Consider the following 23,047-nt stretch of genomic DNA (forward strand, 5'->3'; position numbering starts at 1 on the left):
GCATTTGGCAAAGCCTCTCTCTCCAACGCTCCGGCTCTTGAAGGGTGGCTTTCCAAGCTGGGTTTGGAGCTCTGACAGCTCCCCCTGGTTCTTCCAGGCCACCAGAGAGGCAGTGACTCAACAGCAAGCAGCTTCTGTATCTGACCGCCCCGGGCCAAATCCGTGCTCCACTTCCCAGCCCTGTGCCCTGTGCCCTGAGGGAACCGAGGGAACTCCTGTTGTCCTCGAGCCAGCCATCTCCTCTGTATGGTGAAGCTAGCGAGACCTGCCTCATCTGCCTCCCTGGGGCAGCTGCAGAGGCAGAGAATGTGTGAAAGCGCTCTGCCAAGAGGAGGCCTGGGACCTCATCAGTCCTCTGTACACGTTAGCCGCTGTCCCTACGCTCTCACACACCCGCCCCATCTGCTTGCCCACTAGCCTTCTCTGGCACAGCAAGGAAGGGCCATGAGTAAATTTGGCCCTTCTCAGCTTGAGCCCCTGTACCTCTTACCTCACTCTTTTTGCCAGCTGAGCCTCAGTCTCCGATAATACGTCTGCACAAGTCCAGTATGTCTGCCCCAGGATGGGCCCCATGCTCGCCTGCTACCACACCCGCATGCCCTGGAAAGGGAAGTGCTGGGATGTTGTGGGGGAAGCCAGTCCCCGCCCCGCCTTCCCTGCTTGGGACCGGCCAACACCCTGGCCCTGGCCCCTTCCCCCTGCCTCACTGCCTCTTTTTGTTCCAGACTCCTGGTCTCCTGTGTTCCTTCAGAAGGGCCTCCTCTCCTAGCTTTGCAAGTTGGTGCTAAGAAAGTGAGGTTCTCTCCCTCCCTTTCCTCTATTTGGGGCTCAGCAGAGAAATCAGAAAAGGTCACTGCTGCCCACACTTGGTGAGCTTCCCGTCTTGACTTCATCCTGTCATTTAAGATCTCTTTGGCTGTTGGCAAGAGTTGGGAGGGAAGGGCTGGTCTGCCAGGAACTCAGTTCTATTCCCTTCAGCACAGAGGTCTAGAAGGGCCTAGCAGGAGCACCAGCTGGGAAGATCATGTTCCCTTTGGTGTTACCAGCATCCTCCTAAGGGCCACTTAGAGGAGGGAAAGGCCAGGCACAGTGGCACAGAGTGGGTTAAAGGTTCAGTTTATTAGGGCTATCACTGCAGACAGTACTGCCTGTCCCCGAGTGGATTTCACACAGGCCAGTCTCCCAGGAGATGGGACGCATCCTTCCCACCCCACCCAGGTGTACTCCTCTCTTGCCCTGAGCCTAGGATGTTACAGAGAAGCAGACTGAGCCCCTCCCTTGCCGTCCCTCCTGCCTTCCCATGGACTGCCTCCTGAAAGATAGATTACCCTTCAGAAACTCCTGCAGCCCCCTGACCCCTCGGCTCCAGCTGTGTCCAGAACCCGCACCCTCCCCACAGAAGTGACAGGTTGGAGGGAGAGAGAATAGCAGCAGGGGGTCAGCTACAGGCTTGATCTCATTTATTCTTCACCCTGGATGCCCTGGCCTCAACTGAGATTGGGGTTTGATGCTGGGGGAGATTTCCTCTTGACCTTCTTGACTGGTGAGGCCTTCGCCCTGGGTTTCTTAGCCTGGGCCGTGTTCTCTCTCTTCCTGGGCAATGAAGACTCCACGATGTCCTCGCTGGAGGGTTCCTCCCGCCTGGGGTCATTGTAACTGTCCTCACTCTCCAGGTCTTCCCGGCTGTCTGGGCTGGACTCTGACATCCTGGCCAACTCTCTTGGGCTTATTGATCGGATCAAGTCTGGAGGTGGAGATTCCGATTTAACTGGGCTTTTCTTCTTAATCAGTTTGCCCTTCTTGGCTTTTTTCTTCAGCTTTGCCTTCTCATCTGTCTCCTCCTCCTTGTCTTTCTTCTTCTTTACCTTCTTGATCACTTTATTGCCCTGGGACTTCCCTGTGGGGCTCTCAGAGCGCCAGATAGTGATGGGAGCTGCTGAGTCCGGGGTACCTGTGACTGCGCCCATGCCTGTGTCAGCGGGTGTGGTGGCAGGCCCCACCTGGGTCGGGATGGGAGGCTTGCTTCCCTCTTCCTCCTCCTCCTCCTCCTCCTCTTCATTCAGATCGTCTGCCCCACAGTCATGGTGGATGGGATGGTGGATCACTGCCACAGAGACAGGCCTATAGCTTTTGCACCTGGGAGGGAGGGGGACAGGGAAAGAGGAGATTGTCACAGAGTGGGGGGCCTGGTGCCCCTTAGTGCCACCGCGTCAGCCTGTTGGCACTCACCAGCCATACCAGAACCGCTGCACACACTCTTCCTCTGGGATGAGCTCAAAGCAAGGGGACTGGATGATGTTTAAACATGTTGAGCCCACATCTCGGGAGCAGGTTGGGCCTACGTCTCGGGAGCTGCTGCTGTTGGCCTTCTCTGAGCAGTCCTTCACCCTGCCACACAGAGGACTCAGCGTGGCTCCCGGGCCTCCATGACCCCCCGGGGGCCCGGAGGGAGGAGCCTGAGGGACAGCTGGCTTCTGCCCGGCTCAGCCCCGGCTGCCCAAAGACCTTCCCATCTCTCTGGAGCAGAGCAAGGTTTACAAAGCCGGGGCTGGGCTGGCAGTGCCAGGTTAGAGCTGAAGCGGGGAAACACAGGGGAAGTTTGGGCCTGGCTCTGCCCAGGAGTCTGTCCTGGGCTCTGGGCCCCCCAAAAGGAGGGCCCTTACCTAGAATCACAGTCGCAGTGGCTGACAGAGTGCAGGTGCAGGCTACGGTGGCCACAGTCAGGGGTGAAGGGGTGGATGATGTGCCTGGTGCACTGTTTGTGTTTCCAGCAGCACCTGTCCGGGTCCTTGAATTCACCTGAGGGGGCGGGAGTCTGGGTCACACCGGGGCGGTGGCAGCAGCATGCCCCTGGGTCTCCCCTCCCATAGCTCAATCTAAAGGCTTCACCAAATGCGCCTGCTGCCACCCCACCACCTCTGGCAGCTTTCTGCTTCAGGCGGGTAACCCTCCAGTGAGAACTATGTACCTTTCTTCCCCCTCAGGTCCCCTGCGCCCATCTGCCTGTCTGCCCCCGCGCCCCGCGCCCCACCCCCCACAGACCCCCAGGAAGATGTCTGACTGAGTCCCCCTTGCTGCCCTGTGCTACCCACCTCTCCCACTCTCTGCCTCCTCTGGGAGCCTATCCTACCCGGGCCCTCCACGGGCTGCCTGGGTCGTGGAAGGTCCTCGGGCCAGCAGACTGTGGAGCCACATGGCAGACAGGAACACCCCTTCAGAGTCCCCAGCCTGCCCTGCACAGGCCAGGAAGCCCACCCCCTACCCCTCAGCCCCGAAGTCACTCCAGCCCCGAGACCTGCTGTGAAAGGCAGATTAGGTCCCGCTCCTCAGCCTCTCCTGACTTTGGTGCTTTCTTTCCCTCCTCTTCTCCAAGCCTCTCCTCCCCCTGACACCTTTCCTCACTTTTCTCGCTTCTCTGTCCACATGCTCACCCTCCATTCTTTCTCTGCTCCACACTCATCAAGGTCCCATTCCCCATCCCATCTCTTCCCGCTCCCAGTCCTCAGAGCCACAGACTTTAAACACCGGCCCCCAGCCTGACCCCTCCCACCTCTTGTAGGCACCACAGGTCCCAGGGCACAGGGGAGAAGCCGCTGGGGTGAGGATTTGGGATTTGGGGAAGGCCCTGGAGAAAGGCTCCACATCTTTCACCCAGGCGAACATAAGCCCCGGACACACTGGAATCTCCCGGCCTCTACCCCCACCACCTCCCCTCTGACCCCGCCTAAAGCTCCAGTCTACCAATGGCTCTCCCTCAGGCCACCATCTAAAAGGTGAGCCTGCAAGTGGCTCCATGAACCAGGACAGAGAGGACAGGGCACCTTCCTGCAGGTCCCCCTTGAACTCCAGCTCCACCCACCCCTGGAGGAAGGAGTGAGCAGGCACTGATGAGTTCTAGGACAAGCTGGTATGGGGTCCTCTGGCTGGCTTACTCCCTCCAGACAGGCCAGGAGGACCGAGCCTTTATCTAGCCTCTACGAGGGGTGGAACTGGACAAAACCTCACCCTGACCACCAGCCAGGAGTTAACCCAGCCTGGGGGTGTGTTAGTCCAAGTGGCCTTAAAAGTACTTGAGGGGTGGGGTGTCTGGGTGGCTCATTTGGCTAAGGTCTGACTTCAGCTCACCCTTTGTGAGTTAGAGCCCCCCCATCAGGCTCTTTGGTGTCAGCATAGAGCTTCAAATCCTCTGTCCCCTTCTCTCTCTGCCCCTCCCCTGTGTGCTCGCTCTCTCAAAAATTAAAAAAAAAAAATACTTGAGGGACACATCGGTGGCTCAGTCAGTTAAGTGTCCAGCTCTTGATCTCGGCTCAGGTCATGATTTCACAGTTGATGAGATCAAGCCCCGAGTTGGGCTCTGTGCTGACAGTGCAGATGGAGCCTGCTTGGGAGTCTCTCTCTCTCCCTCTCTCTGCCCCTCCCCCTCCTGCACACACATCTCTCTCTCAAAAATAAACATTATTTTTAAATGTTTTATTATTTTTGAGAGAGATGGAGCATGAGCGGGGGAGGGGCAGAGAGAGGGAGACACAGAATCAGAAGCAGGCTCCAGGCTCTGACCTGTCACCACAGAGCCTGATGTGGGGCTTGAACTGGGGAACAGTGAGATCATGACCTGAGCCAAAGCCAGACAGCTAACGGACTGAGCCACCCAGGTGCCCCCCAAAATAAACTTTTTTAAAAAAGTATTTGAGGGGCACCTGGGTGACTCAGTCGGTTCAGCATTCAACTTCAGTTCAGGTCATGATCTCACAGTTCATGGGCTCAAGCCCCACATCGGGCTGTCTGGTCTCAGCACAGAGCCTGCTTTGGATCCTCTGTCCCCTTGTCTCTCTCTGCTCCTCCCCTGCTCAGCTCGCTCGCGCTCTCTCTCTCTCTCTCTCTCTCTCTCAAAAATAAAACATTTAAAAATTAAAAAAATGAAATTTTAAAAAAGTACTTGGGAGATAAGGGAGCAGCAGCTTGGTGTGAGCTCTGCCCCACATTCCTCCTCCACCTTTCCCTTCCCCCACCAGGCTATGAAGGTCCCAGGTCCCCTGTACACGCTTGATGGCACCCCTTTGTCCTTCTCCCATGCCCCTTCTCCATTCTGGGAGGAATAAGGCATGTAAGGCCGGACCCTAGACCACCACCACCTTCTTCAGCACTGCTGGCTGACTGGGGGCAAGAGGCAGCATAGTGGCAAGTGCCCTGAACTTGTAGTCAGACAGACCTCAGTACTAGTCTTGGCTCCATCACTTACTAGCTGGATGTCCTAGGGCAAGTAACCTCTCCGAGCTTTCATTTCCTTATCCACAAAATGGGGATGGAGGAAATTCCTAATTTTGCAGGATTGTTGGGAGGACTCTGTTCACATATGTCAGAGAAATTTGTGCATGATAAAGTGCTTTGCCCAAGACAGGGGTGGAGCGCCTGGGTGGCTCAGTCGGTTGTGTCTGACTCTTGGTTTAGGCTCAGGTCATGATCCCAAGGTTCATGGGTTCGAGGCCTGTGTCAGGCTCTGACAGTGCAGAGCCTATTTGGGATTCTCTCTCTCTCTCTCTCTCTCTCTCTCTCTCTCTCTCTCTCTCTCTCTCCCCCTCTCTCCTTCCCTCTCTCTCCCTCTCTCACTCTCTCCCTTTGTCTTAAAATAAATAAACTTAAAAAAAGGGGAGTGATGGTGGCCTCCAGGAAGGGGCCCTCCCTGCCTGGCAGAAGTGAGGGATGGGGGTGGGGACGGGGCAGCTGAGGGACCCCTTTTGGACCAAACCCCTCCCTCCTGCCTGCCATGGGGTGTCAGCGTTCCCAAGTGAGGGGTGGTGGGGAAGGAAGCCTGGGGCCAGAGATTCCCTGAACCCACCTTCGGAGAAGGTAGACGCATCAGTGCTAGACGCCACGCCAGCCAGCAGGTGTCGTCTCTCCCAGCTGGGTAACCTGTTTACATCTGAGAGAGTACAGAGTGGCAACAGCAGCAGCACCCCTTTCCTCCCACCAGCCATTCACTCTTCAAACATCTCCTGAGAAGCTCCACCAGCCCCCTGGAGATACAGAAATTAAAACAGGCACCCAACAGTCCCTGCTCTCAAGGGGCTGGGGGAGGGGTGAGGAGAGCCAATAAACATCCACCAATAAAATGACACAAATCAGGGTCTCCAATCCAGCCCGCTTTTCCTGAGCACACAGTCAATATCCTCTTGGGCGTTCCCCAAACCTCTTAGGCTGGCATGTCCCACACAAACCTATCATCTGCTCCCTACCTTCCATGAACCATCTCTTGTCTCTTCGATTTCAGAGAGGAATAGGCATCCCAGCTAGGAATCTAAGGATCATTCTTTCCCTCACCTCCACACCACCTTGATGATCTGAGTCTCGCCATACCTACCTCTATGTTGGTTGAAACCTTCATTATCTCTAAGACAGCTGCAGGGGCCTCCTGCAATATAGTGGGCACTGGCCCACTATATTCCTTCTGTTTAACAGCATTTCACTGCCTTCAGGATGAGGTGCAAACTCCTTATCATGACATAACTGGCCCTCCAGGACCCAGCCCCTGGTTCCTTCCTCAGTCACAAGTTTCTCTCACCCATCCATCCTTCCTCCCACCCCTCCCTTCTCCATTCTTTCTCTCCTGCCTCCCACTCCCCAGAAATACCCGTTCACCTTGGAAAGAACAAAGCTAGCTATCCAAGTAGAATTGGTCACACATGTCTTATACCCTTTTACCCTGCCATGGTACTTCATCAAGTTATTCCACAGCAACTTGAGAACAAACCCATATTTTATCTGCCTCTGAAAAGTGCTCAGTAAATACTGGGTTGGTCTTTTTTTTTTTTTTTTTTTTTTTTAAGAATACATGAGTAAAATAGAATAAACCCACTATTGGAACCACACACAAAGAAGCTACAGCATTGGAGGTTCTGCCCAGGGTTCAAAGCCAGGGACTTTTCTAGGAAAAGAGAATTAACCCAGGATGAGCATCCTCCTCACAGCCTGAGATCGTGACCTGAGCTGAAGTCAGACGCTCAACGGACTGAGCCACCCAGGTGCCCCTGCTTTTGATTCTAAATCACCACCACAATCCAGTCTGTGGATGGGGCTCAGGACTCAGAGACTCAGGAAGGAGCCTGTTCAAGGACAAGTTAAGAGGGGTGCCTGGGTGGTTCTGTCGGTTAAGTGTCCAATTTCAGCTCAGGTCATGATCTCATGGTCCGTGAGTTTGAGCCCCATGTCGGGCTCTGTGCTGACAGCTCAGAGCCTGGAGCCTGCTTCAGATTCTGTGTCTCCCTCTCTCTCTGACCCTCCCCCGTTCATGCTCTGTCTCTCTCTGTCTCAAAAATAAAAAATTAAAAAAAAAAAACATTAAAAAAAAAGACAAGTTAATAGATGGCAGAGGAAAGAGCTCTGTATGACCTGTGCTCTTGTAGCCCTGTCTACTTGGGGTTCCTATCCAAACCCCATCCTGCTAGCTGTCACTTCCTACTGCACCTGTTTTCCAGCTCCAACACAGCCAATTCTTCATCCTCTGTTTTTACTCATTCCTGACTTCACAACCTCCCATATCCAGCCTCCACCCTAAGGTCAGACGGAAGGAGTCAGAGGAACCTGAGGCAGTGTCAGGATTCAAAATCTGCTTTATCTGACTCCACTGTTTTTGCTGTCTCCGGAGTCACCATGAAGGAGGCTTGTAGACAGGATCCACTGACTAACTCTTCCCAAACCCCCAAGAAGCCCTGACAATCATAACTCCTTTTGCCAAGGGGTGAGATTTAGTAACTCTCCTCGGATCTGAGGAAGGCAATCTGCTCTCTAGTTTCACAGACAGAAGGAGAGCTCCTACTGAAGCAGCAGTCCATCGCTCCTGCAGGAGAAATAATGGTGGCGGGACACAGAGCGAGCTTCATAATGAAATGAGGAGAGTGATAGCTTGAAAGGAAGAGGGAGGCTTGTGGTCTTTTTCTCGGTAGGTAATTCATCCGGAGAACAGGGGTCTAACTCAAAACTCACAGGTGATGCTCATTTGTACAGAATCTTCTCAGTCCTGCGGGCTGAGGAACTCCCCCTGACCTTGTGGCACAGGTGGGGCGGAGTTCCAGGTTGGGCACCAAAGCAGCTGAATGGGGGAGGAAGGGTGGGGGGAAAGGGAGAAAGGAAAGGAAGAAGGGAGAAGGAGGGAGCAAGGCAGGACAGTCTCCTGGGAAATGCCGCTCCGGCTCCGCCCACATCTGAAGGCGACTATGATGTCACGCGTGGAACCCCCAGACTCCTTCCTCCCCTTAGAGTCAATGAAACCTCCTGCCCCAGCCTGGCGACTGGGTGGGTGCTGGACCAAGGACTCCAGACAGGCCCCGAATTTCTTAGGCAGCGGCCGGGGCCCGGCTGCGACAAGGCAAGGCCTTCCAGCCTACAGAACCGGTGTTAGCAGCTCGGGCTCCAGCCAGACAGGCACAGCCGAACCCGCAGGCGTTCCCCAGAGCCTCAGCACCCCAGTCCTCAATCATTGGTCCGCGGCTCGGCGTGAGCCCGCCCCCAGGCCCTAACTCCACCCAGCCCGGCCTCTGGTCCCGCCTCCTTCTCCAGGCTCTTTCCAGTTCTACACTCTCCTTGTGTGCCACGCCCCCAGCTCGAAACCCACCCCCAAGCTCCTGCCCCGCCCCTTCCTTACCAGTGCTGTTCTCATCCCAGGCGCTGGTATTGTCCTTAGCCTTTTCCTTAGTCCACCTTTCAGTCGTCAGTGTCGTCCTGACCCACATCGCTCAGCCCAGTTCTTCGTCGCTACAAGACTCTTCCTTGCAGAAGTCCAATCCTGAACCTCAGCTTGGTCGAGGCAACCATAAACCCCAATCTCCGCTTCACCCCAGTCCAGCCCTTAACTCCGCCTCATGCTTTCCCAACCCCTCCCTCCACCTTCCCCCGGTTCTGCGTTGTGTTAGCCCAATCTAAACTTCAACGGCGCTCTTCATCCGGGGCCTCCCAGCTCTTCCAGGCCCCTTTTTGTCCCACCTTTAATTTTAGTACCTCCCCTTTCTCTCAGGCCTAAACCTTAGCTTGGCCGCTGAGGCCCAGCCCTCAGTCCCATCCCTAGTTTCTCTCAAGACCTACTCCCAGCTCTTAGTCCTGTCCCCAGATTTTAGCCCCGCCCCTATCCCCGTTCTTAGCCCCGCCCCAGCCATTCTCTCAACCTCAAGCTTCGGTCGCAATCCAGCCCCTCCCAACCCTTCGGAACTCAGCCCCGGCCCTTGAGCCCCTCCCGCCTCCCCCAAGCCTACCGAGGTCCCTCCCGCTCTGGAGCACAGTCTCCGACTCACGCGCGTTCGCGCTCTCTCTCTCTCTCTCTCTGCCCTCAGGCCCCTCCTAAGGAGTCCAAGGCCCACCACTCTAGGTGAGGACTTGATGTCGGCTCCCAGCCCCTTGTGGCACCCGACCCCCACCCCAGAGCCCTTTCCCAGCTCCTGGCCCCCACAGGCGCCCTGTCCCAGAGACAATACCAGCCAATAAAGATGTCCACAAAGAGCCAGGATCTTGGTTACAATTCCCCCAAAACAATTATTAAAATAGTTAAGGCTTTTGAGCTCTTCTTAATTTTTTTTACATGTATTTATTTTTGAGAGACAGAGCACACGTTGGGGAGAGGCAGAGAGAGAATGAGACACAGAATCCGAAGCAGGCTGCAGGCTCCGAGCTGTCAGCACAGAGCCCCATGCGGGCCTCAAACTCACAAACTGTGAGATCACGTAGAGTGGGACGCCTAACCGACTGAGTCACCCAGGCGCCCCCCCCCCTTTTTTTTAGAGCTCTTCTTATGTGTGTTAGTAGTGTTTAATTTATTCCGCAAACTCAGGTGTCTCCATAGGCTTGCCTGTGAGGGGGAGCAGGGCCGGCTGCATTCATAGTAACCTGCTCTATGCATACATAAAAAGTCTACTCATCACACGTGGACGAATGCCATATGCACACATGCACATGCCCCTCACAGACATCACCCAGAACATTGAACCATATCCTTGCTCCCACACCCTATGCAGCACAAACATTCCACAGCAGTTCCACGGTGCAGGCTTCACACACACACACACACACACACACACACACACACACACACCATTGAGTTACATACAGGCTCTGGGTAAGACCACAAGACAAGAGGTGATGACCACAGTCCTGTTAGGGAAGAGAGATGGAAAAAAATACTTCTTTGAGGGGAACAGTGAGGACTTAAATGGGGGAACCTCCTGACTCAGAGCATGCCTTTTTCTTTTTGAAGAGGGAAAAAATGGGCTGTTTTTCTTTTTCTTTTTTCTAAGTAAGCTCTAGGCCCAACATGGGGCTTGAACTCACACCCTGAGGTCAAGAGTTGCATGCTCCACCGACTGAACCAGCCAGACTGTTTTGTTTTGTTTTGAACTTAGTTATTTAATCCTATTTTTTTTCATTTTTTTAAATGTTTTTATTTATTTTTGAGACAGAGAGAGACAGAGCATGAGCAAGGGAGGGGCAGAGAGAGGGGGAGACATAGAATCTGAAGCGGGCTCCAGGCTCTGAGCTGTCAGCACAGAGCCTGACACGGGGCTCGAACTCACAGAGTATGAGATCATGACCTGAGCTGAAGTCGGAGGCTCAACTGACTGAGCCACCCAGGCGCCCCTTTAATCCTGTTTTAAAATGTAAAATGAGGGGCACCTGGGTGGCTTAGTCAGTTAAGCCTCTAACTTTGGCTCAGGTCATGATCTCACTGCTTGTGTGTTTGAGTCCAGCATTGGGCTCTGGGCTGACAACTCAGAGCCTGGAGGCTACTTCACATCTGTGTCTCCTCTCTGCCCCTCTCCCACTCTATTGCTCTGTCTCTCAAAAATAAACAATAAAAAATAAGAATAATAATAATTTTAAATACTACTCATACATTTATGTTTATATCATTAATATAGTTAGTTGTTAGATAACACATCTTCTGAGTAAAAGCCAAGCCCATACCCACTCTGGGCCTTCTGGTCAACCCAAAGAGCATGCAAAACTCAGTCACTCCTTACTGTGTTCCCCTCAGGGAAATATTTTTTATTTTATTTTTTATTTTCTTAATGTTTATTTTTGAGGAGGGGGAGGGGTGGGGGGGAACAGAGGATCCTAAGCAGGCTCCATGCTGACAGTTGAGAGTGCAATGTGGGGCTCGAACCATGAGATCATGACCTGAGCACAAGTAGGACATTTAACCAACTGAGCCACCCAGGCGCCTCCAGAGAAGTATATTTTAAAGGGAAGGTAGGAAGAGGATGGAAAAAAAAGAAGAAAGTATCCAGTGGAAGAAATCTGGGAACAAGCACCAAGTAGGAGGACACAGGTGGGGATAAGGAACCAAAGGAAAGAGCTCTCAAAACCAAACACTGAGAGTCCAGGATAGCCCTCCAAATCTGGTTCCTGAGCTCCCAGCCTTTCTGAGCCCTGCCCAGGGGTCAGGTATGGCCAGAATCCCACAGGAAGTTCCAGTCCCAAGACAGTCATACAGTTCTGCCCATTCCACATCCCTCATCCCCAACAAAGGACTCCAGTCCCCAAACTGCTAATAACAGAGATTTTAATGCATAAGGCACAGTGTAAGGCTTGAATCATTAAGCATCCTCATACTCAAGGGGTCCAGCAGGCTAAGCAAAAGCAGCAGGGACTACCTCCCCACTGCTGGGCAGCCTGGAGAGCCCCTGGGGAGGGAGGACATCTAGTCTTTGGCATGGTGTCTGGGGCAGGAAGTGACTAACATGGTCCCTGCTACCCCTGCAGGGGTACTGCCACGAAGGGGCAGCTCTTTGGTCTGGAAAAACAATCAGTGCAAATGTCCAGGGTCGAGCTCTAGGGCAATCAAGGTGGCACAGTGCCCCAGGGCTGGCCAGTCTCTCGACCGTCCCCTTACCGCTCATGGGCAGCATGTGGGCTTCTTCTTGTTGGCAGTTAGGTAAAGGTTGCTGTCATCACTGTTGATGCCTGAAGAAGGGTGGGAAATACGTGAAGCAGGGATGAGAGGTTCCCCGTGCTCTCTGCCACCCTCATCCAGGTAGGCACTCACGGACAACATCCCCAATGCGCCGGGCCCCCGATTTCTCCAGCTCAGCCAGCACGTTGGCCTCAAAGGTCAGTGCCGCCACACGGAAGAAGAATTCCCGGACATTTTCACCTGACACGTGGAGCAAATGGGTGCTTAGGGGCAGTTCCAAGCCTGGGGTCACTGGGCACAGCTGAAGGTAGAGGAATGAGAGGCCAGGGAGGCGGGAGTGCCATTTCAAAAGACCTGAAGCCGCTGACTCACCAGTGAGAGATGAGACCGCCCAGTACTCAGCCTTCATCTCTTGGGCCACCTTGAGTGCGTCTTTCTCCATTAGCATATACTGAGCAGGAGTCTGACAGAAGGGCAGAGTTAGACGGCAAAGGTTGGGGAGGAGCCCCTCACCAAAACGGAAGTACCCCCTGACTGGCACACTTACACTCAAGTCCTTCTTGGAACCCACGAGGAAGAGAAGCACACTGGAAGGGTCGTTCTCCTTGAGTGCATCAGCTAGCCACTGCCTACCATAGAGGGTAGACAATCAAGGATAAGTGAGCTGGACAGGCTCCTCCTGCTGTCACTCATATGCCCATTACCCTCTCTCTGGTCCCCGATGCATTCTTCTTCACTACCGATATACCTGACCACCCCTCTTTTCTGAACCCTCTCTTCCCAAAGCCCCCATTAGAGTGCAGCATTCCTACATACTTGGTATGTTCCAGGGAGGCCACATCATTCAGGTTGAAGACGATGATGATGGCTGGAAAAGTGGCAAAAACAGCTGACATTACTGGCTCATTTCCCAAATCCCCCCAAGTCCTAGATTGGAGGCCAGGAACACCCACCTGCCCCATCTCACCCCCGCCCTTACCTTGAGCCCCTCGGTAATAGGTTGATGCAATGCATTTGAACCTCTCCTGTCCAGCAGTATCCCAGCTGGGAGGAAGCAGGGGGTAAAACACGGGTATGTGGGAGGGGCCTGTGAAGTGGGGTATAGGTGCTGGGGGAAGGAATGGCTGGAAGGTATGGAGAAAGCACTCACAGCTGCAGACTGAAGGGGACGCCCAACACCTCAAATCGTTCCATCTCAAAGTCCACTCCAATGGTGGCCTTGTAATTCTTATCAAAAGTATCTTTGCAGAACCTGCAGGAGTACCAGATGCTCTGGCCCTGAGCCCAGTCCACCTGGCTAGGTCTGGCTGAACCCTGCCCGGCCCAAACCAGCCCAACTAGAGGTGCCTTCTTACCTATTAATGAGACAAGTCTTCCCTACAGACAGGTCCCCCACCACAATGACTTTGGAGATCTTAAATCTGCAGGACACAAAGGTGGGCAGGAGGAATGAGCACTAACTCTTGCAACCTAGAGAGTCTCAATGTTCCGTACTAGATCTATAACGTTAGCAGCACCCAGGCTGAGGTTACCATAGGCACAGGGCCTCCCAGGCAGCTTGCCTGGACACACTTGCGGGGGAGCAGTGTTTTCTGCTTCAGCATCAAAGAAACATGAATTGGAATCCCAGTTCTTACATTTACTAGCTTTGTGACTTTGGACAAGTTACTTAGCCTCTCTGAGCCTCAGTTTCAACATGTGTTAGGTAAAGATTTAGTATATATTCTATTGGGTTGTTGTGACAATTGAAGTAAGATCAATGTCCTATATTCTGAGACATACCTCCCCTTCAGCCTCCACACAAACATTTGATAACATCTCTGAAATCAGGATACAGCTTAAAAGTGATGGTGTTTTCCATTTAATAAAATACAATAATAGTTACCAACACACTGCCTGGGCACATAGTAAATGCTCAGTTAATGGTTGGCAAGTGTTATTAGTATTAGCTTCTTTTACCCATAATGGGACACATCCCTCCAGGCACTTCCCCCTGCCCTAGGGCTCAAATGTATGGTATGTGGGAAGCTGAGCTGGTGACCACGCCAGCCCCGCACCTCCCCCTTGCACACCTTCTGTTTCAGGAAGTGAACTACCACCTTTCTACCCCACCCCATTTCATAGGACTCACCACAAGCTTGCTGGGAAGAAAAGGGAGAACACATGGATATAAAAAGGGGGAATAACCATATAGCTGGGAGAAGCTGAAATGGAGCCCCAGGGGTGCTTGTGCACCCTAGCTTTGACTACAGGGTTTCCTGAGCCTTCCTTTCTTTGTTAAGTGTGTCTAACTCACCCCACGGTGCCTGTCCGGTGCTCCTGGCAGGCGCAGGTGACGCGGGGGTTGAAGTCTCTGTGCACGTGCAAAGCGGCCTCCTTCCTCAGGCACTGAGAGGGATCGAAGAGAATGGGACTCACCCACTCCTGGCCCATGTCCCGCAGCCAAGCTGCGCTGGGCGGGGGTAGGGGACCACCCAGAAGCAGCCGACCTAGCCGGGTGGCAGGGCTGGGCCCAAGCCTCTAACTGATCTGGTGCCGCCTCCTCCCACCCACACCCCACCGCAGCCAGAAGCCCGACGTGGCCCTGGAGCCTACCTGGGGCAGCTCCGCCAGGACGCGGTCCCTCCGCACCGGCGCCAGAATGTTCATCTCGCCTACGGCCTTGCGGGGAGCCCCGAGAAGGCACTGGAGCCTGATCCGCCCCAGCGACCCGGGCCCGTGGAGACCCGACAATCACCCGCGACCGAGGTGTCCCGACTATAACTCTGGGCCACGGGGAGCCTCCAGGAGCTCGCGGCCTCGGAGACGCTACGACCACAGCGGGCCACGGGGATGAAACAATCATCCGAGGCCGGGACGAACCCACAATCACCCGGGCCCGGGGGGTCCCGAGGATGACTCGGGGGCGGGGAGACTCCTCCGCCGCCAAATGGGGGCGGGAAGTCCCGTCCGGAGGGGGCCGGGCCCGCGCAGACCCTACAATAACTCGGGGTCGGATAGTTCCTACAATGACTCGGGGCCGCGGTGACCCGACGACAACTCGGGGTTCAGGCGGCCCTACCATAACAGAGCTGCCTGGGGGCGCGGAGCGGCCCCGCCGCACGGGGTCAGTGTGCTCAGGGATGGCGCTGCAAGGCCCGCGGGCTGCTGGAGGAGGGGGCCTGGGTCCCAGACCGCAGCAGGACCTGGCGTCCCACTCAGCTCTCCCTCCGCGAGCGCTGTAACATGATCCCCGGAAATTCCTGGAGAAGGGCCGCCCCCCCGCCCCTCTCCCGGCAGCTCCCGGCCTCGCGGGCTGTCCCAACCTCCCCTCCTCTCCTCCCCACTGCACTGCCCCAGCTCTGGCTACCCTTCCAGATGCCCCACGGGCACCGGGACCGCCTCCACGCAGGCTGGAACCTGTCCAGATCGAGGTCTCCCAGGTTGCTCTCCCTTGCAACTCTGTGCCGGGCTGCGGCTTCAAGGGGACCCTTACCCAGGCAAACTGGTGATGGAGAACCGTGATTGCTGCGCAGTATCTGGCTAGGCCAGGAACCCGCGGGGAGGGGAAAGGAGGAGAGAAGGGGCCCGAGGAGAGGCGGCGCTTCCTTCCTCAACTCCAGGCCCAGGACGTGACTCATAGAGTCTGCCCTCGCTCGCCCTTCTGCCCTGGGATAGGATGGGGTGGGGGGGAAGCACACAGGAGATGCCAGGGTCGGAATGGGATGCTCACCGAGAAAAGAGACGTCTGAAGTCTGGTGTCTTTTCCTTCAAAGCGGTGTAGATTGACGGGTGGGGAGGCTGAAGACCACGCCTGGATGGAAGATAAAGAAGGGGTAGGTAGACCTGAAACTCTGCCCTTTGGGTAGGTCACCGCTTTGGGACATGGGGCCTCCGCTCTGGTATAGGCGTTCTCTCTAGTCCCATTGGAACCAACCCTCAAGGACAACTTTTCCATTCTGCAGTTCTGCAGGATAAAAGAGGGGTGTGGCACACAATAATTCTCACTGTCAAAGGGGGAGCCCTGGCTCCAAAGAGGAGAGGAGGAAGAAAGAAAGGTCAGGGTGGAGGTGGGATAGACACAGACCCTCACAGAAGCAAACCTGAGCTTTACTAAAACTTGCTCTGTGTCAGGAACTGATTTTGAGGATGCAAACATGACTGAAGCAAGGATGGGAGGACTACTTAAAGGGAGGGGACTGTAAATGAAATTATTCACAAGAATTAGCAAATCCTGAAGAAATCTGTACACTGGGTGTTTGGAATATTGGTAGAGTTTCAAGAGTATTATTGGGAAAACACACAAAATCTGACTGTCACAGGTAAAGAGGGGCAGATGTGGCCACCTTCTACCTCCTCGGATACTTTCCTCTTCCCCTCTGCCTGACTCAAACTTTTCTTTCTTTTTTTTTTTTTTAATTTTTAAAAAATGTTTACTTATTTATTTTGAGACAGAGAGAGAGCCCGCGAGCGCGCAAACATGGGGGCGTGGCAGAGAGAAAATCCCAAGCGGGCTCCGAACTGTCAACTCCCCAACCGTGAGATCATGACCTGAGCCAAAATCAAGAGTCCCACGCTTAACCGGCAGCCACCTACGCTCCCCTTGACTTTTTCTAACACCAAATCACTGTTATTGATAAACCACATCCCCTCTCTGGACCCAAATTTCTACAGATGTTGTTTGAAGGACTTGAACCAAATTCTGCTCTAACGTTCTAGAACTTCGCTTTACTCTCCAAATCAACCTAATTATATTCACTTCAGTTTTCAGTGTTACTGTCTCCTGCAACTACGATCCTCTTTCCTCAAGATGGAAAGCGCTCAGGACCAAACGCAAGCGGCAGCTGGCTGCACCATCCACCATCCACCCGCAGCAGCTAATAAACACGTGTCTCCAAAACACTACAACTCCCAAGAAGCTATAGCGTCTTTCGAGGGAAGAGGTGGAGCATGCGTAATCACTCTGGGGAGGAAACTAAACCTAACTACCATTCCCGGCGGTCTCCGCGCCATAGATTATCCAATGAGCTTTAAATGAAAAGTATCGCGATTCTTCCGTGAGACTTGGCTCTATAAGCCCCTGGAAACAAGCCTCGGAAATCCCTTTCACGAAGATGGCGCCGAAGGCGAAGAAGGAAGGTCTGTGCTGGGGCTGGGGGTACCGCAGCTAGGTGGCCTGGGATTCCCGCAGAGTGAACAAACTGGGAGGATGGAGGTTGAGCTAATTCTTGGGGTGTCTGCTCCGGAGCTGCTTCTAGCATTCTGCCCCCCTACGGCGCGCGTGGGCCCAGCCGCATGGACTGAGCTCCGTGACAGGGTTTGGGGAGGCAAGTCCGACCGCCACCACCTGTCGGGGCTGCCAGACTGTTGGCTTTGGGGAACTACACGCATCCATAGGCCGGAGTTTCATGTCTCCAGACCTGAGTTGCTGCCCGCACCTAATTTTCCTTTTTTTCCACGTGTTAGACGGGGCTATGAACAGTTAAAACTACTAGAGTATATGTTGTCCAGTATCAAGCATTCGATCATTGCTAGGTTTTTTGGTTTTTTTTTTTTTCCGTCGTGTCGCCGGAGTTATTCCAAGTTCGCCCCAGTACCGTGCATATGATGGAAAAATTGTAACCTCCTGAGACTTGTGATGTCTTCAAAGGAACCGCTGATGCACGTGTGCCTTGGAGTGCCCGCTAGGGGTCTTAAGGACGGAAGTGAATGGTTTCTGAATCCCGTGCCTTCATATTCTTTATTTTAGCCCCTGCCCCGCCCAAAGCCGAAGCCAAAGCAAAGGCTTTGAAGGCCAAGAAAGCAGTGCTGAAAGGCGTCCACAGTCATAAAAAAAAGAAGATCCGTACGTCACCTACATTCCGACGGCCCAAGACGCTGCGTCTCCGAAGACAGCCCAAATATCCTCGAAAGAGCGCCCCCAGGAGAAACAAGTCAGTACTGCCCCTTTCCCATGAAAAGATACTGGGTATCCTCCATTCGTAATTTGGAAATTTACCAGACCTACAGCACGCCTTGTCAAATATCTGTTGGTACCTAGTGTGCGTCTCTTAATAGTGTGAAGAGATTGTTAATGCCCTATTTAAGGACAAGAGGAGGCATTTTTACAACATTGGCAGGCATTGTTTAAGACAACTCAGTGAGTTCTGGTTATTAGGTTAATTATTGCTTCACATATGGTCAGGGTTTTAAAGTCTGCTTTTTTGGAGTATATAGTAGGACTTTGATACATGCTTTTGTTTTGGAGTTCCCTATTACTGTAGGGGACAGTCCTTGATGGTGACAGTGTGGGATGATTCTAGGTTGATAAGGATATGTAATAATCTGTATTAATCACAGAAGGCCTGCAGCGGTGTATAGAAGCTTCTTCTCATTTACTCTCAACTCGTTAAACTCAAGGAATAGTTGGGGGGAGGGGAAGGTTGGAGTTTTTGAGTATTTGCCACATTACTGGTAATAACTGACCTTAAGGGCCACAGATTAAAACAACAGTAGTAATTGCCACCTCCCACTGCTTTCCTAAGAAAAAGGCAGGAGTGGGTTCTGCCCCATTTGGACCTAGGAGTTAGTGTGAGGAGAGGTTGAGACCTGATGTTGAGCTTCAAAACAGGAAGCAGGTGTCCAGGTGAATGGAGACTTGTTTCTCTGAATTTCAGGGGGAAAGCTGTATTGTAGGGTGTTCAAGCCACCGTAATTTTAACTTAGGCTGTAAATAAGGGTTGCTCTCAGTTGATGGCCCTCAAACCAATTTTCACCAACCAAAGGGAGCAGAAGTGTCTGGTTAATCTCCTAATGGAGCACCAACATTCTTTGGAACTCTAGCCTGAGTTTTAAGATAGGGGTAAGTTGTTTAACCTCAGAGGTGTCAAGTTTCTTCCAGAAGTTTGCCCTCCAAAATGTTGAGGTCAAATAAATAATGGAGGGGTTTGAAACTCAGAGCTGATTCTTTAATCACTTAAAGGGTGAAAGTCCTTCAAGCAGAAGAGTACAGGGTTCTGTCCCCCAGGCTGAGGTTCCAGGTCCCTAAGTTACAGGGTGCAGATGATGACACTGTTTAGCGACCAAAGTCTGACAAAAATGATTGCTACTTTATTGTCTGATGCACCTGGGCTCTTCTGGCTTTGAGATCTAAAGGAGACCTAATCCTTTTATTGGACCCAGGCCAGATGACACCATTTTGCCTCTTCCCCAGGCTTGACCACTATGCCATCATCAAGTTCCCCCTGACTACAGAGTCGGCCATGAAGAAAATAGAAGACAACAACACTCTTGTGTTCATTGTGGATGTCAAGGCCAACAAGCACCAGATCAAACAGGCCGTGAAGAAACTCTATGACATTGATGTGGCCAAGGTCAACACTCTGATCAGGTGAGCCAAGAAATCTGCATGGAATCAGTAGGTTTCACAGCTTGCAAGCCTTGAGAAATGAGTGATTTCTGCTGTAGTTAGTCCTTTGTATCTATACAGACTTTAGAGGATACATTAGTTCTCCTGTCTCTAGGACTTGATGTATGGAGTTAGTGTTCATTTTCTTGATCCCTATACCTCTAGACAGACAGGCCCTAGAGTAAGATAAAATTTATGTCAGATTACTTGGAGTTAAGTTTTAAAATGTTATATGGTGTTCCAGGTAAAAGGGAGTTGACTTCATTTGTGGCTTCGTGGCATCCCTAGCCTCCTATGCAAATGCTGGAAAAGAGTGACATGGACAAAGGAACCACTGATGTGCCATAAAGACTAGGGGAAGAAGGGAGGGTTTGGGGGCTGTGAGAACAGCAGGAACTAAAGCTTCCTTCATCCTAGGCCCGATGGAGAAAAGAAAGCATATGTTCGACTGGCTCCTGACTATGATGCTTTGGATGTTGCCAACAAAGTAAGCTTCCTTTGCTGTTAACTCACCCCCGAAGTGCAAGTGATGTGTCCATTACTGACCAAAACCTGACTTGCTGATTTAGTCTTAAATGACTGCACCCCTATCCTTAATAGGCCCTTTCCTTGCCTTATTTTTGCTTTTTATTCATGACCTTCCAGCTTAATCTTCACATTTTATCTCCCAGTAACAAAGCTCCCCTTTTGTTTTTCAGATTGGGATCATCTAAACTGAGTCCAGCTGGCTAAATCTAAATATACATTTTTTCAACATATATGTTTCTCTGTTGATTTCTGGTTGGGCTTCAGGAAGGCCATACTGTGGTGTATACACACCACAGTAACAAGGCTTGGGCAAGACTCTTGGTCTACTTACCCTGTTGGAACACTCTGCTTTAGTACCTCACCACACTTGTTAACATTTTAGCAACAGGAACTCAAATATTTGTGGCCCAGATGAGGGTTGGTTGTCTGTCCTAGGACAACTACGATTTGCCACCATCATAGTGGTAGGAGAAAAAACAAGAACCCCTCCCTTTATCCCTGGAAGAGGCTTTGTATGAAACCAGTACACAATACACAATTCTCATTAGCATCCACTTCAGGGCAGTGTGGGATGGCTGCCTTTCATAGCACCTTGTCCCCGCACCCAACCAGCATGTGCAACCGGTCTGTCTGCTTTCCTCACCCCTTGCCCAAGAAAGGACAAGGACTTCGGAGGAGTGCTTTCATTAGCATTTTCAATAGTAGGTGCAGACTTCAAAGGTGGAGAGGTTATCCCCAGGATGCCCCAGGCTTGGGGCTAATTCTTTCATATATGTATGAGGCTCTGTTCTTGGCTGTGTTTGCTCTTGCCACAAGTTGTAGGCTTTGTGCCTCTCACTCAGTCAAAAACTTGTCTTTGTGTTGCTGGCTGGGGACACGCTGAGGGCAGAAGTCTGAGCGGAGGAGACGGGAAAAGTAGATGAGGATCATGATGTCCAGCATGAGCAGGATACCCAGCAGAAAAGTGCCCAGAGTCCTCTGGCCCAAGTAACGCAAGAAGTAGTGCGTGAGGTAGGCCTGAGGGGCCAGGCGGAAGAGAAAGTACATGACCAAATTGACATATTTGTTGACCCGGTAGAGGAGAAGGTGCTGGGCATTGTTGATCTTCATCATCATGCGGAAGGTGAGAAATATGTTGCTGACCTCCACCAGCAATGTTAGGACTCCCCCACCGACAAAACTGCTCCAAAAGATGCCTGAAAAGAAGGCACCCATGGCCTGGAAGACACGGGTGAGAATGTGTTAGGGAACCCAGATACCATCAGTTTGTTGAGATACTAGGTAAGGCCAGGGATTGCTGGCCTAAAATAGCCAAGGGCACAGAAACAATGCCAACCCTCTGTCCCAGCAATGGGATGTAGGACACAGGTTAGAAATGGGGTTAAGAAAAAGATGGGTCTTTACCTCCCAGGTTCAGACAGACAAGGCTGAGACTAGATTGCTAGCACCAGGCCTACACCATATCCCCTGCGTCTCATTTACCATGACGTGGTGAACCAGGTATTCCCAAGAAGCTTGGGCTTGATGACTAATCACGATGTCCACCGTGTCGTGGATGAAATACCCTAGCAGAGAGAAAAAGGTCATGAAAAGACCTGAACAAGCTTTTCCCTGTCCCCCACCTACTTAATGCTTTCTGGGCAAGACCTACCTGCGGAGAAGCAAACTAGCAGGTAGCCAGAAAGCGACCATGCCGTCTCAATCTCCACCAGCAACTCCGGGGTCTGCCATATACTGGGAGCGAAGAAAGCAGGCTCTCAACATCTTGGCATCCCTAAGGACCCTCTAATCCCCCATTACCCTTCCCAGTCCCCGGGGATCTGAGCTCGCGCTATTGGCTGACTGGGCAGTGAGGAGAGAGGCCTGGCTGAAACCCAGGTGTCTCCCGTTTCCCAGATGGGATTTATTTTTTTTTTTCCCCTCCCCCTGGGTCCTCTGCCGCTCCTAGTTGGAGAGTTTTCCAAACAGGGAAATCAGGTAAGACTGCATGGCCTCGGCCTGCCCGAGAGGGATGCGGAGGGTAACGCGGGATCCCTAGCCACCCACCTTCAAAACCCCAGTCCTTTACTCACCACAGCAGCGCCCAGATTCCAGACACGATGGAATGGGCGAAGGAGACGAGCAGGTTGTGCCAGCGCCAGGTGCGCAGGGGGTCGGCGCGCACGTGCGCCGGCAGCGGCAGGCAGCAGAGCGCTCTCCGGAGCCCCCGGAAGGTCAGCGTGGCGCTCAGAAGCAGCGGCAGGGCGGGGTGAAGCAGTGGGGGCATGCTGGCCCTCCCTGCCGTCTGTCTGCCCTCGAGGCGGCCTCCTCGGACTGCTCCCGGAATGGGGCTCCCTCTCGGGCCAGTCCACCCCGGCCGCCTCGCTGCCGGCCGCCAGCCTCGCACAGATTTCGTGGAGCCCTCTAGGCCCCTGCGCTCCTCCCGGCCCCTCCCCGCGGGCCTCTGTCCCCGCCCCCTATCGCCCCCGCCCCACCCCGCCCCGCCCCGGCCGCTTGCTCCCGCCCCTCCGGCTCCTAGGCTGCACGGAGGGCGCGAGCGCCGTTTCCCGGGGTCTCCCGGCCCCGCCTGGCTCCTGCGGACTTCGGGCGAAAAGGAACTGTACTGGGGGCGCCGCCGCCCCCGTGGCACCCCTCTCTGGCGCCTCCCGACTGCCGATGGAGCCCCGCCTCCCTTGCTTGGCCTCATTAACCTGCGTCCCTACATTCCCCGGGGCTACCGGCTCCCCCTCCTGGGCGGGCACTGAGAGAACTCTCTCTCCTCCCTCAACTCCAATCTTGGCAGAGCGGGGCGGGGCCCGTCACACACCCGGGTCCTTTAAGCCCTGGTCCTGCAGATGGATCCGAGCCTCACTTCGACAATGATCTCCGCCCATACCCTGTTCTTCCACTGGATCTCTAGCTTCTTCAGGCCAGTTTTTCTGCGTGTATGGCGCCCCGCATCGACTCCGTGCCTGGAAAGGGTCGACTAATCTATCACCACCCCTCTTCCCAGCTCGCTCTTGGGCTCCCGGGGCCGTGCGGCTGTCACAGTCCTCCCTCAGACAGTCCAGCTCTCTTCTCCTGGCTCCCTGGAGACTGGGACGAGGAAAGACCGCGGATTTGCCGGGGCTGCTGGGGTGACCCTAACTTTTCAGGCCAGCGGCCCGAGGCAGTTGCAGCTCGCGGTCACTAGGTGTCAGCCTATCCCCACCTTGGGGCGGGATCCCCTCCCGCCTCCAGTGGAACGAAGAGCTAACGCCAGAACTGCTGAGAACCTGGGG

At 53.4% G+C, this 23,047-nt stretch overlaps 4 protein-coding genes and 3 non-coding genes across 16 annotated transcripts; 4 read left to right on the forward strand and 3 right to left on the reverse strand.

The window, feature by feature from the left end:
- Positions 1-1,445: 1,445 nt before the first annotated feature.
- Positions 1,446-9,113, reverse strand: PROCA1 (protein interacting with cyclin A1). Of its 6 annotated transcripts, none has more exons than XM_058704598.1 (5): positions 8,639-9,111; positions 5,837-5,920; positions 2,664-2,799; positions 2,239-2,388; positions 1,446-2,136 (listed from the first exon to the last, which is right to left on the reverse strand). In XM_058704598.1, the coding sequence occupies exons 1-5, from the start codon at positions 8,724-8,726 to the stop codon at positions 1,488-1,490; spliced, it is 1,107 nt and encodes a 368-aa protein (XP_058560581.1). In that variant the 5' UTR covers positions 8,727-9,111; the 3' UTR covers positions 1,446-1,487. The 6 variants fall into 6 exon arrangements, with proteins under 6 accessions (XP_058560581.1, XP_058560580.1, XP_058560582.1 ...); XM_058704597.1 differs by having other exon boundaries at positions 2,230-2,388; positions 8,639-9,109; XM_058704599.1 differs by lacking the exon at positions 8,639-9,111 and adding an exon at positions 7,981-8,194 and having other exon boundaries at positions 2,230-2,388; positions 5,837-6,014.
- Positions 9,114-11,525: 2,412 nt separating this feature from the next.
- RAB34 (RAB34, member RAS oncogene family) lies at positions 11,526-15,528 on the reverse strand. Of its 5 annotated transcripts, none has more exons than XM_058704608.1 (11): positions 15,379-15,528; positions 14,489-14,578; positions 14,190-14,281; positions 13,249-13,314; positions 13,044-13,145; positions 12,873-12,937; positions 12,710-12,761; positions 12,441-12,522; positions 12,266-12,356; positions 12,026-12,133; positions 11,526-11,943 (listed from the first exon to the last, which is right to left on the reverse strand). In XM_058704608.1, the coding sequence occupies exons 1-11, from the start codon at positions 15,511-15,513 to the stop codon at positions 11,876-11,878; spliced, it is 951 nt and encodes a 316-aa protein (XP_058560591.1). In that variant the 5' UTR covers positions 15,514-15,528; the 3' UTR covers positions 11,526-11,875. The 5 variants fall into 5 exon arrangements, with proteins under 5 accessions (XP_058560591.1, XP_058560587.1, XP_058560588.1 ...); XM_058704604.1 differs by having other exon boundaries at positions 14,489-14,701; positions 15,369-15,439; XM_058704605.1 differs by having other exon boundaries at positions 14,489-14,554; positions 15,369-15,422.
- A 1,368-nt stretch (positions 15,529-16,896) lies between these two features.
- On the forward strand, positions 16,897-20,017 carry RPL23A (ribosomal protein L23a). Its single transcript, XM_058704614.1, has 5 exons — positions 16,897-17,011; positions 17,622-17,805; positions 19,065-19,241; positions 19,677-19,746; positions 19,958-20,017. The coding sequence occupies exons 1-5, from the start codon at positions 16,987-16,989 to the stop codon at positions 19,970-19,972; spliced, it is 471 nt and encodes a 156-aa protein (XP_058560597.1). The 5' UTR covers positions 16,897-16,986; the 3' UTR covers positions 19,973-20,017.
- LOC131498618 (small nucleolar RNA SNORD42) lies at positions 17,471-17,537 on the forward strand. The gene has a single exon (XR_009255502.1). It is a non-coding gene; the product is annotated as a small nucleolar RNA SNORD42 (small nucleolar RNA).
- LOC131498626 (small nucleolar RNA Z17) lies at positions 18,907-18,978 on the forward strand. The gene has a single exon (XR_009255508.1). It is a non-coding gene; the product is annotated as a small nucleolar RNA Z17 (small nucleolar RNA).
- LOC131498619 (small nucleolar RNA SNORD42) lies at positions 19,554-19,602 on the forward strand. The gene has a single exon (XR_009255503.1). It is a non-coding gene; the product is annotated as a small nucleolar RNA SNORD42 (small nucleolar RNA).
- A 448-nt stretch (positions 20,018-20,465) lies between the features above and the next one.
- On the reverse strand, positions 20,466-22,246 carry TLCD1 (TLC domain containing 1). Its single transcript, XM_058704610.1, has 4 exons — positions 21,860-22,246; positions 21,439-21,521; positions 21,270-21,352; positions 20,466-21,005 (listed from the first exon to the last, which is right to left on the reverse strand). The coding sequence occupies exons 1-4, from the start codon at positions 22,051-22,053 to the stop codon at positions 20,622-20,624; spliced, it is 744 nt and encodes a 247-aa protein (XP_058560593.1). The 5' UTR covers positions 22,054-22,246; the 3' UTR covers positions 20,466-20,621.
- Positions 22,247-23,047: the final 801 nt, after the last annotated feature.

The sequence above is a fragment of the Neofelis nebulosa genome, chromosome 16, assembly GCF_028018385.1.
Source record: "Neofelis nebulosa isolate mNeoNeb1 chromosome 16, mNeoNeb1.pri, whole genome shotgun sequence".
In the NCBI taxonomy this organism is placed as follows: domain Eukaryota; kingdom Metazoa; phylum Chordata; class Mammalia; order Carnivora; family Felidae; genus Neofelis; species Neofelis nebulosa.

Excerpts from the sequence above, each read along its gene's own strand:
- RPL23A (XM_058704614.1), top strand. The coding sequence starts at position 16,987 with ATGGCGCCGAAGGCGAAGAAGGAAG. Across the intron at positions 17,012-17,621 it reads GCCGAAGGCGAAGAAGGAAG|CCCCTGCCCCGCCCAAAGCC; the intron begins GTCTGTGCTGGG and ends TCTTTATTTTAG. Across the intron at positions 17,806-19,064 it reads AGCGCCCCCAGGAGAAACAA|GCTTGACCACTATGCCATCA; the intron begins GTCAGTACTGCC and ends CCTCTTCCCCAG.
- PROCA1 (XM_058704597.1), bottom strand. The coding sequence starts at position 8,726 with ATGTGGGTCAGGACGACACTGACGACTGAAAGGTGGACTAAGGAAAAG. Across the intron at positions 2,800-5,836 it reads TGCGTCTACCTTCTCCGAAG|GTGAATTCAAGGACCCGGAC; the intron begins GTGGGTTCAGGG and ends CCGCCCCCTCAG. Across the intron at positions 2,137-2,229 it reads CAGCGGTTCTGGTATGGCTG|GTGCAAAAGCTATAGGCCTG; the intron begins GTGAGTGCCAAC and ends CCTCCCTCCCAG.
- TLCD1 (XM_058704610.1), bottom strand. The coding sequence starts at position 22,053 with ATGCCCCCACTGCTTCACCCCGCCCTGCCGCTGCTTCTGAGCGCCACG. Across the intron at positions 21,353-21,438 it reads GCTAGTTTGCTTCTCCGCAG|GGTATTTCATCCACGACACG; the intron begins GTAGGTCTTGCC and ends TCTCTCTGCTAG. Across the intron at positions 21,006-21,269 it reads ACCTGGTTCACCACGTCATG|GCCATGGGTGCCTTCTTTTC; the intron begins GTAAATGAGACG and ends CGTGTCTTCCAG.
- RAB34 (XM_058704608.1), bottom strand. The coding sequence starts at position 15,513 with ATGAGTCACGTCCTGGGCCTGGAGTTGAGGAAGGAAGCGCCGCCTCTC. Across the intron at positions 13,315-14,189 it reads CACCGGACAGGCACCGTGGG|ATTTAAGATCTCCAAAGTCA; the intron begins GTGAGTTAGACA and ends TGTGTCCTGCAG. Across the intron at positions 12,938-13,043 it reads GTCCCCTTCAGTCTGCAGCT|CTGGGATACTGCTGGACAGG; the intron begins GTGAGTGCTTTC and ends GCTTCCTCCCAG.